Raw genomic sequence first — 15,661 nt, 5'->3', positions numbered from 1 at the left:
ACAAATTCTTATGTTCTTTCAAGAGAGAAAAGGACGAAAATAGATTTCATTGGTATCAAAAGTGTTTACAAAAGTAATAGACTTGATTTTAATAGAATTCGATTTTAACAAAAAAATTCATGGTAATAAAACAAACATCTTACTTTCTAAACTTAGATAACTAAAACAATGAAAGTTAACCATAGTTTACGTGCGATCTTAAAACAACGCACCAATGTGAACCCACCTTAATGTTTTTTGATTTTCGCTGAATGCTTTCATTCATTCATTCAGTCATGAATGACATTTCATTCCAGTCGATTGGAAATTTTCCAATAGAATTCCAGTTGTTTTTGTTTTTGTTTTGTTTTTGTTTTTTTTTATTTTGTATCGAATTTTAATTTGTTTAATTTCGTTATTTCGGTTATTAAAAAGTAAAAAAAAATGTGATTCTGCACATCTACGCGTCATTCTCTTTCGTTCCGTGTATAATTTATGCCCCTTCGGTTTTTGGGGGCCCGGTAATTTGTACCACAAAAACTATGCTCGCCGTTTAATTATTTACATATTTATAAGAAAAAGTAACGAAGGATCGATTAACGTAGAACAAAAAGTTTAACTGGCTGACAAGATCAAGTTAAGATGATATATTTGATGCATTACTGACTAATATTCATTGATTTCATATTACGTTTTATCTCTTTGTTTCGCCAAAAACAGCAGACATTTTGAATGGTTTTCATCTAGGCTAACTTACGAGAGTTAGAGTATACACTGTAAAACATTAGTTTGAGTGAAAATGGATTTTGTAAGATATCGAGAATGATGTAAAAATAACTTGAAGTTTTTACCATAAGGCAAAAAATGCTTTCAACAATAAACTAAACATATCAATTCTAGCGAGCTAAAAAATACATTCATAGGTAATAATTACTGATCAAAGTTTTCGATTTAAAACTTTATATCAAAAAATCTAATCTCGAATGACTAGATTTTTAAATTCCTATAGGTATTTAAAAAAAAATAATTTTGATAGGAAATAAAATAATTAAATACCATGTTTTTGACCTGTTTTTATTAAAGCTTCTCAAAAATCTACTGTTCCAATGCTGTTTTAAACTAGCAGTAAAAATAAGCCTAAGAAAAAAACTATTTGGAAAAGTATATTTTCGTTCAAAAGCGATATGATTTGTATCTGTATCAGAGTAATTTAGAAAAGTGGGTAACATTTCGAATCAAGCACCTGCTGAGTACGAAATTTTGAAATTCATGCATACAATCAACTTATACAAACCAAAAAACTTTGAAATTTCAAAATAAATGAAAAATTGACAAGAATATTCAGCAGAATAGTCCCTTATTTTTTTTAACTTCTATCCATTCGAAGAATGGTTTTTTCTGCATTCAGTGATAGTATCTTCTTAGCTTTCTTAAAATCGGACAATTGGTATTAAAAAAAATCAAATTTTCCTTCATTAATCTTGTTACAAAGTAAAATTATTAATACCTATTTCATTAGTTGCAAGGCCCAAAACCTTAACAAAAATGAATGAATTAGCTTAAACAAAAATAAATAAAAACTATTTATCTAAATTTGTTTTCAGAAAGTGATCTTTCAACATTTTCAAAAAATGCAGAGGTATCATCTATCTCATGCCTAAGAACAATATAATATACGTATCTAAAACCTATTCAAGTCTATCTGTTGTTTTATTTTTTCTATTTAAACTAGAAAAAAGTACATATTTCTTCAAGTGGATACAAAAGTAATTATGAAATGCATTCAAGCATGATGAACTACATAGATCCCAAAGTAATGATGATGGCTTTCGTTTGCAACTATTTCAACAACGCAAAAGACCAAATTGTTATTGTATTTAAACTTCTTTAATGGAAAAAAAAAGAACAGACAAAAAAATTACTTTTCATTCTTTCTTCAACATAAAGAGAAAATGGATTTAATTCTCTATTTAACTTTTGAAGAAATAAAATCAAAGTGAATAAAGAAGAAGGAAAAAAAAAAGATTCAAAAAATATCTAAAAAAAACTAAGAAGATACATGCAATCAATTTAAATGATTTCAACTTTTCAGTGAAATAGATACCAACCAACTCATGGAGGATGGTCATAGCAAACGAGAGGGTTCAACTAATATGCATCCATTTTCTTCCTAAAACTAATTGCGCTCCATTAAAGAAGCCGAGAATTGAAGATATCGCCGCATATCATCAGCGCAGCGCTTTATCTCCACCCAGTAGTTTAGTTTGGTATTAGATGAAGTAGCTTTAAGATAATAATTCTTCAAGCATATGTTTGTTGCATGTGCGGTCGAATTGTGTATAGGATTGCCGCACGCAAGTGCTTAGATTAATTTCTAGTTTATTAGTGCATGAGGCACGGCCCGGCCTAGCAAACGTTGAAACTCTCTGGAATTTCACTGAGACTTTCAAGTGATAAAGAGCGATAGCCGCTGATTCATTGTTGCAATTATAAATAAGGAAAGCAATTCCAAATATATAATTACTTTAGAGTGATAAGGTTATTCTTGGATGAAAATACTGAGTCACTTAAAACAAACAAAATACGTATTGATATACACGTAGACGTACCCACATCATTGGTTTGTTAAGTAGAGGTGCCTCAAATGTCTGTGTCATTTTGCAAAAAGAAGGTATAATGCATTTTTGTGGCTGCTCTTGACAAAAATTAAATTCGGATATCCTTTGTGGTAAACAAGTGTAACAACAGCACAAATGGACATAACCATCTCTTACCTTCTCTTGGTTCTTATGCAAATGTCATGTACATTGACAAGACTTCCTGTAATTTGAGACTTCTTGCAACAATGTTTTATGGGCTTCCGAGGAAGAAGATACTTGATAAGACAACTCAATTTGAGTGACGAGTTCAATGGTTTCATTTTTTTTTTTTTTAATTGTAAATGTTGAGACAACAACTACTGATGATTCAGATCCTGAAAAATATTTCATAGTTAGAGTTATGATTATGTTATGTTGGTTTAATATGACTTGAAATATCAGACAGTTATTGGGAGCTTCAATAAATTGAATTTGAGAATTTTTTATTAAATTGGTTCAAGATGGTTTTAAGAATTAATAAAATGAGACAAAATAGTCAAAAGAAACATGGCATCTGTTTCCGATAACTTGCGTGTATTGGGAAGTATCTATTAATTATTATCTTCAGCAATACATTGACATTCGTTCCGCCTCTAAACGAATGAACTATTTTGTTTTATTTATTCTTTCTTTTCACTTGAATCTTGAACCATCTCTCTAGGGTTCTTCAGGAAAATTTAAGGGGAGAACCAAATCTCAATCAACATTTTGAAGTTCGCGGCTTTTAAGGTCCAACTTTAATAGACATGAGCTTGCATGAGCTTAGTTAAAAATAGGTGTGTCGTAAGGATAGATATCAATTCTCAAAAACCAAGTTTTGAACTACAAAAGGCCTGTGTTAACTGCATGGTACGCGAAATTTTAAGCTTTTTTTGAGTTCTTGAAAAAAGTTTTGAGTTATTGATAAACTCCTTAGGAATAAGTTTTAAATCATAAAATTTTCTAAAATCTGAGCGAGATCATTCCAAAGTAAGGGAACTTTTCCTTCAATAAATAAAGCAATATTATTTGGGCGTTAGGGCAAAGGCGTATAGGCATGAGACTAGTGTGTCAAATGAAGGCTACCGAATACAAACTATCAAGTTTTTTATACAATGGAACTCACACTTTGAGTGTGAGTTTTTTGATGAGTTTTTTTTTCTCATGCTATGGAAAACTTTTCTTTGTTCGCAGAAGATGAATTTGATTTGCAAAAGAGTGAGTTTGGGTTGCAAATGAATGAGTTTGATTTTATATTGTTTTTAATATATTTTTAATTGCAAAACTTCTTACGGCAAAGAATGTGGTGCTTGTTGCACTAACAGGAAAGTCTGTCAAAAATCTTTTTGGTATGCTTTTCAGGTTTAACTAATTCCGAAAAAAAAAAAAAAACAATTGGAAAAAATGGATAAACATAAACATACCTACTTATTCCCTTTTAAACAACTTGAGCAAAACATAAAATTTTGTACCACTTTCAATTAAATTTTTTTTTGATGTGATAAGGTCTTATAAATCGATGAACACTGGCTGCATGCAGGAAAAAATGCATGCTGACGTTTCACCTAAGCCTAAGGTATTGATTGCAATTTTATCTTAAAGGCCAAGTCATTTGAAGCCAAGTTAATCTTAAGACAGCTATTCGTAGGTATATAGAATCAACTCTCAGCAGACTAGGGCCTATTTCACAGCTTAATACATTAGTTACATCAGCTACATCAACGACTTTCAACATTAAATAGTTCGCCTTATTGGACAAAACATTTGAACATTTGCTCTTTTTAGACCACAACAAGCATTTGATTTTTGAGGTAGCTGATGTATAGTTGATATAGCAAGATCTGAATCAGGCCCCAGGGTGTAAATGCATTGAACGATTTGTCTTTTGCACTAGAGGTCTGGGGTTCGAATCCCAAGACTGTCCAAACATTTTTGCTCAAAAATATTTTTTAATTTGCTTATCACGCTAAGTTTATTGTCGGTAAACCGACTTACGAAAACCAATTTTTTTTAATCAGCTAAGCCTAGTTTGCTGCTGATTTCGCTGAGGTTTCGCAAGCATTTCGTTGCTTAAACGGAACTGAAAGCGATCGGTACATTCTCATTTTTTTCCAAAAAAAAGTTTATACATACAAGATAGATTTCATATTTGAAATCAATTGACTATTTTTTTTATAGGTAATTAACCTATGATTTTCACAGTTCGACTGATCAGCATCAGATAGGTATTTTAAAATATTCGCAATCATTAAAACGGATAACCACTTATCTCTTCACCAATTTGTCTAGCTTGACGAATTTTCCACTTGATTATCTTAAGCCATTTTAAATCAATTTTATCGGTATTTTCCAGCTATGCATTCTACCATTATCATAATTGTTTTTTTTTTATCTTGGTGGCTATGTACAAAATTAAACAACTCTCATCTAACCCACTTAAGTGACTCGGCAGAGATCTCTCTGGAATTTCGTGGCCCTGAACTTGTATAGATCAAGAATGCATCACCAGTATAAAAAAAAAGCAAAAAAAAGTCCCAAGATGATGCTTATTTTTATGCTATACACTCGCTTAGCCTGTCAATTCAATTACACACTTGTATCTCGTATCTCCTCATTGGCAAGTCAACTGCAATTATTCTCATTATAATAAAAGCCTATATAAAATAAATTTGGTCTTCCATATATCTATTTGCTATAACCTGACAAGGATAGTCACTGAGACGAATACGACGAGTATAACGATATGAGAAAAAAAAAGATATAAAAGATAGATAATCTCTCGATACAACGTGATCTGTTTGCTAATAAATTGTTATATGCAATGGCTCTATAGATACATAACATATATCTAGCCATCAGTCGCACTACTTGCTATGCCCCTTAAAACTAAACAATTAGTCCCCCAAAGTAGTCGTATCCATTGAGAACAGCTTTTGCTTTTTTAAGTCCGAATATTGGAAAAAAAAACAATTTTGTGACTGCTCGTGTGTGATATGTGCTATGTAGTATTTTGCCTCGGTCAACATCAACATGTCACAACAAAATCACTTGATTGCCCAACGCCCAAATTTGGAAACACCTATGCGATAAAAATGCAACAAAATATATTCATTAAATGTTAAAAAGAAATTGAGAGCACCTGATTGCGCACGCGCTAAATCGCAACATGTGCGCAAATGCAATTAAGCTCGCTTATTACGCACGGATGCAAATGTCCTCCCCAATTGGATTTATTAAATGACTTTGTGAGTTGAGGAAAATTAAAAAAAAATTGAAAAAAAAAATTAATAAAATCAACGACTTGTTAGATTCCAAATTTGGGATGCTGTGCACAATATCTCACTGTGCCTGAATTCTGAACCCTGAATGACAAACAAAGGCCGGAATAGGCTATGCTAGATTATAATTGAGGTTTTTATAAGAGGGCGCATTTCTCGCATTGTTGATTTGCATTGTCTGATTTGACTTTTTGAATATTTTGCGTAGAGATAGGTACATATACGATACGCTAATGCATTTTTTCTCATTTTTTGCGAAATTTTTGAAAAGCGAATGAACAAAAATTGCGAAATGAAAAACGCGTGTTTTTTTTTAATTTGCGAATCTGAGAAGCAATTTTAATTTCTATTAGTTTTTTGTTTGTATTCTTATGTTCAACTGAAAGGATAATAATTACGCAACAATTATTTTTAACAGAACATAAATAAATTCTTCAGCAGTATAAATTGCATTTGTTACCTTTTCTATTTAAAACAATTCGGCACTAAACATTTAGAATGACAGCAACGCATGAGGACCGTTTGGTTCATGTATTCGAGATGCTATTTTTGAAATTCATCACCAAGGGGAGCAACTGTATCTATTTCAATCGTAATTCTCAGTTGAGGATCGGATAGGAACGTAAGGTCCCGGTATTCAAAAATATCTTTGCCACCCTAAATCAGGGCATGTGGCATGACTTTTAGCTGCACTGCGGCTACAGTGGGAGAGTATTCACATTTACAACAACAACAACAACAACTTTAAAAAATTAATTCCTGTGTGAAGTGACATCTCTTATAGAAATGCATTTTGGGATCCTGTTGCAATGTGTAAAAAAGTACCTTCAGACACATTTCTTTAAGAACATAGACTATTTTTAGATATTTTTTTTCTTAGATTTTTGGTGTTAATCGAAAAACTTCTTGGAGTCACCGGGCGTAAAATAAATATTTTCGGTCTTTTTTTCTCGTAATGATTAACGACTTCCTTAATTGATATGTTTGTTGAAATGTGCTCCCTTTACAAATACACAATGGAAAAGTATGTTTTTTTTTTTGTGGGTTTGAAGTAGGTGAAGAAACTTTAATTGTCTGACAAGATCAGAAAGATAATTTGATTAACTGTCTGTCTTTTTTGAAGAGAACATATATAAAGAACATATACCTACATATAGTGTTGTTTTGGTGTCAATTTAAATATGAGCACTCAATCATGTCAGGCTAACGAGGATATCATACTTTGAAACTGGCGCCCAATAGAAGATTTTCAATAAAGTTGTAAAAATAAAACTGAAACATTTGATTTTATGATGAAAGATAAAGGAAAGTATGTTTTTTTTTGACAGTCAGCATTGACAGATTTTATAACTTTAAAATATTTTGGAATTGAATTTTATAAGAACATATGTTTTAATTAAGACAAAGATTGTATATTTTTGGTTTTGCATAGATTAAAGCGTATAGAAATTGTATTGAGTAAAATATGTACATTTTGAACTAAACGAAGAATCTAAAGTTCAATCTGTTGTTATTTTAGTCAGAACAGATAGAAATTTTGACTTCGTTCACTTTTATTGAGTCATCTCATGATATAACAGCTTTTAAAAATCCCTATAGATCAGTTACAAGTTATTCAAAGCCGTGTGTCAAAAAGACCAATTTTTCGATTTTTCACATATTTGTAAAACATTCGATTACAATAAAAATGTTGAACAATATTTTTCATGAATACAGAAGTATCTTGCATTTTTGGGTTGTCGAAAATGAAACTGAACAAATTGGGTCTATATACCTATGTATACCTAGTTATGCAATAATCAAAAAAAAAGTAAGTAGTTTATTATTCCAAAAATTATACTTTAATTTTTTACACAATTTGGAAAACAAAAATCATTTAAGATACTCCAGTCATTTTTAACCCCAATCTGCGGAAATACTCCTAGTTGTCTGAATTTTGGTATACACCTTTATTACGGCGGCGTTGTAATGAAGATGTGAAAAATCGACATTGATATCTTAAAAATTGTAAGGGTCAAAACAGAGGCGTACATTGAGCTGCCGGGGCCCCGGGCAAAACAAAATTTTGGGTCTCCTTCGATATTTGGGGGCCCCCTTTGATATAGAAATAAACAAATAAGAAAGTACTTATCTATACACCTTACTTTTTTTTTGGGACTCCTGATGTATCATTTGTTGGTCGCTAAGAATATTCAAGTATACCTAACATTTTTTGGGACCCTAAGATAATATATAATTTTTCTTTCAAAAAACTGATTTATTTTGTTGGGGCCCCCGACGAAATTTTTTTTATATGAAATATTATGTGGCTGGCTACCAAGTCACTGTGCATTACACTGAAGAATATAAATTGTCTCTCTTGTGTCCGAAGTGATTCATGTCAGAAATCTTATCTTTTTGCAACTTATTATAAAAGTAACAAAGACTTTTGGCGTGTTGGGGGCCCCGGGGCACCGCCCCGCTTGTCCCAATGGTGTGTACGCCCCTCTGTCAAAAGTTCACGAAAATCCGTTTTACTCAAATATCTCGCGACCTATTGCGCGAATTCATCAGAGGTCATTATACAAATTGTTCGTCGTGATATTATCTACAACATATGTTTATAACATTTTTCTGTAAAATGAACCGTTTCGAGAGTAGAGTGCAAAGAAGGTGACTAGATTGCACTCACATACGAAAAAGAACATTATTTTGGTTTATTTTGCCCAATTTTTGAGGTTTTTATCGAAGTAGCTTATATTTTGCTTATATTTTGATCTCATTTACTTATCTTACTATGTAAATATGAATTAACTTAAAACAAAAATTAAAAATGTACACGTACAGTGCACATTTGTACGTTGTACCTAAACATTGGGATAAAAAATAATATCTTGTTTTTTTGGAAAATTTGTATGTTTCCCTTTTTGCTACAATAAGCGCCTTCATTATTTAGAACACATTTTTTAAACATGGTTCAATTTTAGTTTTGCGCTTGTTATCAATCCTAGATTACCATTAAGCTTTTTCAGCAGCTAATTTTGTACTGTTATAAGGTATTCTGCACCTTTTCTCTTGAGAAGCTCCAAACAACATTTTCTATGGAATTCATGTTTGGGAAACTACCGATCTAATACTTCAGTTTTTTTAGATTGTTATACCTTGAGAAAAGGTGTGAAAAATTTCATCGACAGAAGACATGAAAACGAATACGTTCCTGTTTTTGGAAAAAAAAAGTACCTAATATGAATTTTAAATGCAAGAACATGGTTTTAAGATAACTTAATATAAATAGTACTTTGATATTTAACTGATCTACATAAATTAAAACAAGCTTCAATTTTTCTAACTTCAGACATAACCTACTAGTACCCTGTTTGTTTTATTACTTTTGATCTTATAATTCCTGATTTCTAAAATTATTTATTTTAACTTTGATTTGCATAAAAGCCAACACTCTACCGAATAAATTAAACAAAATCACTTAAAGACATTAATCTTTATTCTAACGTTATTTTGGTCTTTCTATAATAAAATGTAGATGAATTAATTTTGCTCATACTAAACTGCTAAGGCTCATTAATATTTAAAAGACTTTCAAAACGGATGCCGGTTTTTTGTTTTTGCACAAAATCATCAACAAGGTACGTCATTTTCCATGCAATTAAGTTTAATGATGATCAATTACGATGGCGACCTTCTTCTTCTTCTTCTTTTGCTGATAAAGTAAGAAGACAACTGTTATACAAACTGATTTTTCATATGATTTGTTAAAAAATAAAAAAAAATTGTCTGTCTATTTTGTCAACACGCTTCGTTGATTTTTCTCACCCGCTTCGTCGCGTCGTCTATAAATAAGCCCACTATCTTCAAATGCAAGAATTTAAGAATTTTGAAAAAAAAGAACAAACAAAAATTTAGGTAGATATCTTAGAAATGACGAAGAATCAACCGGCAAAGAGTTTCCAAAAGAAAATTCCTTTCGATACATTTTTTTCTAATTTATTTTGGCATCAAATTCAACTGAGCGCAACAACAGACTTATTTACTCGGTGGTGCGTTGGACGACGAAAATGCAGCTATACAGCTACAGTACACTCTCGAAATAGAACACGAGTTTTTTTTCCTTATGAACTTGTATCTTTTGATTTTTTCTTCCGATAGAGGGAGCAACGGCCTGGGTGATGCACCGACGACGTCGACGCGTCGCTGCATCGCCTCACTGCAATTATACCTTCTTCGTTTTGGTACTTTTTCACGAGTAAAGTGTAAATTAACCCCACACTTCTTTCATGTCAGTGAGCAGTGACTTGAGATTGAAAAGTCATCAAGAAGATAGCAAATAGTATTATGTCAAGCTTGTATGTCAAAAATGTAAAATAAATAAAAACACGATCATTGAATTTCATTATTACGCTAGTATACTTTACCAACTCGTAAGTAGCGAACCAAAACGAAGCCATATAGGCGATTTGTGATAAGAATCTAAAACCTGTCAATAGGTGACAAGCAACAGTTCTAGTTGCTTGAACCCGCAGAGAAGCTGTCAATCTAAGATTTATATTTCGCATCGTCGACGACAGGTGGCGAGTGTTGTGTAAATGAAAGAGACGTTGAAGATGGAAATAGTTTAACGTCAGATGCATTTCCGTTGTGTTTGATAAAGAAAACTGATACAAAGCACTTAATTAAAGCGACAGACGAACGACGACGATGGCGACACTATCGCTTAATTACTTTCTCTCTGAATGATCATTTTTCGCAAGATAGAGATGTAGAGGTACAAACTTGTATCTCTCCAACTCAGACATTGAACTTAACCTACAAATTAAAGTTCAGACTTCGGAGTTTCATGTGAAAATCGTTGGGTAAACAAAGAGGAAGGAACAGAGGTTAGCTTTGTATTTGATTTAGAAAAGTGGCAAGTATAAAAAAAAGAAACTCTGGGAAACATTAACAACACTGTAGAAGTGAGAATTTTATCGCTTTTTAATTACAATTATATTTCTGTATGGGTACAAAAATACTTTTTAGTCTTTTTTTAAACGTTTTGTTCTCTTAAGTTTTTAGATTCTTAGTGCAAAAAAGAATGGATAAAGATCTTTATTAAGACACGAACCAGCTTTTAAACTGGTTCAAAATTATAACAATGTTTTTTTTTTGTACGACAGACATACATAGGTACTCAGACGTTTTTAATGATGGTATAGTCATGTGATGTTTACTGCTTGATCTAGAAATATAAATACTTTATCAACATCCACAGATAGTAATGAATTTTAAAGTTTTTCAAGTATGTTTACTTGCACAAATTTAATAAGCTAAAAAATTATTTACGAAAATGAAAGACAAAATCGGATTTAACGTTTATTTATAACAAGTTTAGAAACTCAAGTTAAATTTTATAAAACTTGTCGCAATTCTATATCTTTTGTTTACACAGTTAATAGTTTATTGAACTACCTATAGGAGTATTATTTGGTACCTAAATACTATCCATACAAGTTAGTGTTTGATATTAACTCAAACTTAACGGTATTTCAAATGTAACGGGTGTGACAGCTACTTAATTTTTGGTTCCTGATATGTGAATATGTAGTTTAGTTAACTTCAGTTGAGTTGTTTATATATTTTCAATAATTACATTTTGTCAACCTGTCTTGTAACGTTACAATCTTTAAAGGTTAGTTGTAATGGGTGTGACGTTAGTAAATCGATTCATTCAGCTTTGGTAACTTTTAGAAACAATATTGAATCAAAAGTCGTGAACTTCGCATTTGGAGATTCGTCGCGTTCAATATGAAATGAAAATGTATTACGTTTGCAATGAGCATAAATAGGGTGTTACAAAAATTAACGCACAACTTGAATTAGATATAAACCACAGTTTTTAGTCTTTCAAATATAATTTTGTTATTAAATTGAGGAGATTCACAGCCTTATCAACGAAATTCAGCCACATTTATGCAGACTAGTCCTATTTCCTCTATGATTCGGTAAAAAGTTAAAATTAAAAGAACTATGTTTTCTTTAACTTGGAAGGAAATTTATACAAACTTATTTTTATAATAACTCGAAAATGTAATAGATGTGTGATTGTTCTTATTCCTTAGACTTCTAGGATCAAGAATGTACTGTTAATAATAATTACTGTGATCTACCCCTAATTTTCTTCTTATTTAACTCTACTACAGCCGAGTCAATAAAGACGTAAAGTTGCAAAACTTTCAGAGTCTTCAGAAACAGTTCCGAATATAATACATATTTCCTAAATTCCTAACGGTGAATTTTTTTTTGTATTACTTAAAATAGAAACAATATCGAGTTTAACCATTTCGATAAGCCAATAAAAAGAAATATATGGACCGTTTTCCAGAATTGATTTTTCAAATTAAACAAAAACTTTGTTGAAAACATTCAAAATTTTGTTTTTCAGAACATAATTTCTGGACCCACTTTTTTTGCATTCTTCATCATACCATATCCAGTCTGATATTTATTGATCGAACTCGATTTTTTTTTGAGTTTTAACCTGTTTTTAAAAATTATTATGAATATTATGGTTGTGAATTTGATCACCAAATCGTGATTTTAACGACTTTGGTGATAGACTCCACAGCACCTGTTATAATTTTTACGATTTGGTGTTCGAATCCACAACCATTTAGTTGTCAGGTCGATTTCGTTGTGATTTTTACAACGTGATTTTCTGGGTGCTGTAAAAATAAAAACATGATAAAAAATCACCATTTGTTCCTTAGTTTCAAATTCATGTTAACCTGATTTTGAAGTATACTGTATGTAGTCTTAGACATATTCTCTCTGTGTTCATAAGCTCCCAGATTTACGTAAAAGAGGTGCATAAAAAACTAGCTTCCACAACCCAATCCCATTATCAACACCATCAATCAAAAAATAAAAGTCAAGGTTGTGCGCCACACTACACCGTTAGCTATTTCCATGTTCTATCTCTCTTCTTTCACTGTACAATATACAAGTACACAATCTCAAGAAACAAAATATCTTAACAGAAACATGAAATGGCCCCAATCTCTATATCTTCATCTAACACAATACCTAACGCAGTGTTTGATTTTTAGTCGACCCCCAGATGAAATATCTTACTTAACAAGATCAGCATATATCCAGACCGTTAGGTATCTTCGCATAGCTTTCTATACAAACATTTTTCTTCTCCATTAACCTGTCCAAAATAATTGCAAATTAAAATTTATGTTTGAATTTCTTCTTTTTCATTGCAGTTCTGGGAAATCATTTCCGAGGAACATGGAATCGACCCAAACGGTATCTACCATGGTGACAGTGACCTGCAACTGGAAAGAATCAGTGTCTACTACAACGAGGCATCAGGTATGGCTAAAAAAAAAAGTGTTATGTCTTCATTTTTAATTTTATAGCCAACGAGTTGGGGGAAAAATCCAACTTGGAGATACTTCAGCGACTACCGACAACGACACGACACACGACGACTATGACGACGCCCTCCCTTGATGGAATTTTTAAAAATAAATGCCTTCACGGCTTGACTTGCCATAAGCATTTTTCCAAGTGCAACAAAAATATCCATAACTCATTTCGCTGCCTCAGAATACTATGTGGTGGCACATTCTAGCAAATGATTCATTACGTGAGACATGAGAGTCAACGTGTATAGAGTGGAATCATCCAGCATTGAGAGGAACCGAATCTATGCAAAGCACTTGCGGCGGCGGCGACACACCACCGCACCGTCTCGTCGTCGTCGTTGTCGTTGCCGTCTTCGTCGTTGGTAGCTGAATGTACACGCATTGCGCAAATGAATGGCTGTCCATTTTTAGCTTGGAACATTTCAAGAGTGTTTTTATGGACTTCCTTTCCAAGTGAGAAGGTGAGCCAAACGTGCCAGGCATTGGGAAACAAGATATTATACCCCGAAGAGTCAGGCACTGGGACAGTTAGTCACCTGGGCTGACCATCGACGTCGTCGTCCACCTGTGTCTATCTTAATTTTCTTCTTTTTTTGTTTGTTCAAATTCAGAAGGAGCCAGTTGTTAACGGTTTATTTTTTTTTATCAATTTTTTAGCAGTGACACGTTCATCAGGCGGTAAATATGTCCCACGTGCTATTTTGCTCGACCTCGAGCCAGGCACCATGGAATCGGTGCGATCCGGTGAATATGGTCAACTCTTCCGTCCAGATAACTTCGTTTTTGGACAGTCTGGAGCTGGCAACAACTGGGCCAAGGGTCATTACACTGAAGGTGCTGAGCTGGTTGACAATGTGCTCGATGTAGTGCGTAAAGAATGTGAGAATTGCGATTGCTTGCAGGTAAGATCCTTTTCATCAATCATCATACATCACTTTTAAGACTTATTTTAATTAGGGTTTCCAACTTACGCACTCTCTTGGTGGAGGAACTGGTTCCGGAATGGGAACACTCTTGATTTCAAAAATTCGTGAGGAATACCCCGATAGAATTATGAACACTTACTCCGTTGTGCCATCACCAAAGGTGTCCGACACCGTTGTAGAGCCATACAACGCCACTCTGTCCATCCATCAACTGGTCGAGAACACTGACGAAACCTATTGTATCGACAACGAAGCTCTCTACGATATTTGCTTCCGAACGCTAAAGGTGTCCAACCCCAGCTACGGCGATCTCAATCATTTAGTCTCTCTAACTATGTCCGGTGTGACAACTTGTCTTCGTTTCCCCGGACAGCTGAATGCTGATCTTCGTAAACTGGCCGTTAATATGGTGCCTTTTCCACGTTTGCACTTCTTTATGCCCGGATTTGCACCACTTACATCCCGTGGATCACAACAATACCGTGCCTTAACCGTCCCCGAGCTTACACAACAAATGTTTGACGCTAAAAACATGATGGCGGCGTGTGACCCACGTCATGGTCGCTATTTGACAGTTGCTGCCGTCTTCCGAGGTCGTATGTCAATGAAAGAAGTTGATGAGCAAATGCTAGCCGTGCAGAATAAGAACAGCAGTTACTTTGTCGAATGGATTCCGAATAACGTGAAGACAGCCGTGTGTGACATTCCACCAAAGGGTCTGAAAATGTCATCGACCTTCATTGGAAACACAACAGCCATTCAGGAATTATTCAAGCGAATTTCGGAACAATTCTCAGCTATGTTCAGGCGTAAGGCTTTCTTGCATTGGTACACTGGTGAGGGCATGGACGAAATGGAATTCACAGAGGCTGAGAGTAATATGAATGATTTGGTGTCCGAGTATCAACAATACCAAGAAGCAACCGCCGATGATGAATTCGATCCAGAAATGGCTGAAGATGTCGAAGGCGAATGTGTCTAATCTTCCTTCCTATAAAAAAAAACTGTATTGAAAGCGTAAAAAGTTCCAAAGTTCCATTAAAAAAGAACGTCAACACAATTCTGCCTTAAATCATACCTATTTCTTTTTTTTACATTTCACTCGAAACAATATTATTCAAAAATATTTACAACCTGTATCTATCCATTTTTTTCTATTCATGTCACATTATATCGTCGATCATTAATATTAGGTAATTAAGAATTAAATAAAAATTAAATTCCTATGAAAGTAGTTTAAGTTCGATAATTTTTTTTATATAGAATATCATAAAAAAGTCTTATGCATCATTCATTTTGTATCTTTGTGCTTATATAGTCAGTGTAACCCAAAGAATTTTTTTTCTTCTCTCTTTGTTTCTATGTTTCATCATATAATATATAATTTTTTGTATCCTTATATTTTTTACCATTTTCTGAGAACCTTTAATTTCATCGTAATAATAAGAATTTTC

The 15,661-nt window shown here is 33.0% G+C and overlaps 1 protein-coding gene across 1 annotated transcript in view; it reads left to right on the top strand.

The window, feature by feature from the left end:
• LOC129920128 (tubulin beta-3 chain) overlaps positions 1-15,661 on the top strand; it is a 22,006-nt gene extending 6,345 nt beyond the window's left edge. The window contains exons 2-4 of the mRNA XM_056001339.1: positions 13,117-13,225; positions 13,939-14,183; positions 14,239-15,661. Coding sequence (XP_055857314.1) covers positions 13,117-13,225; positions 13,939-14,183; positions 14,239-15,189 — 1,305 coding nt within the window. The 3' untranslated portion in view covers positions 15,190-15,661. The remainder of the gene's footprint in view (positions 1-13,116; positions 13,226-13,938; positions 14,184-14,238) is intronic.

Source organism: Episyrphus balteatus, chromosome 4 (assembly GCF_945859705.1).
Source record: "Episyrphus balteatus chromosome 4, idEpiBalt1.1, whole genome shotgun sequence".
Classification (NCBI taxonomy): domain Eukaryota; kingdom Metazoa; phylum Arthropoda; class Insecta; order Diptera; family Syrphidae; genus Episyrphus; species Episyrphus balteatus.
The sequence above is the reverse complement of the archived record's forward strand: the minus strand, read 5'-3'. Positions and strand labels throughout refer to the sequence as shown.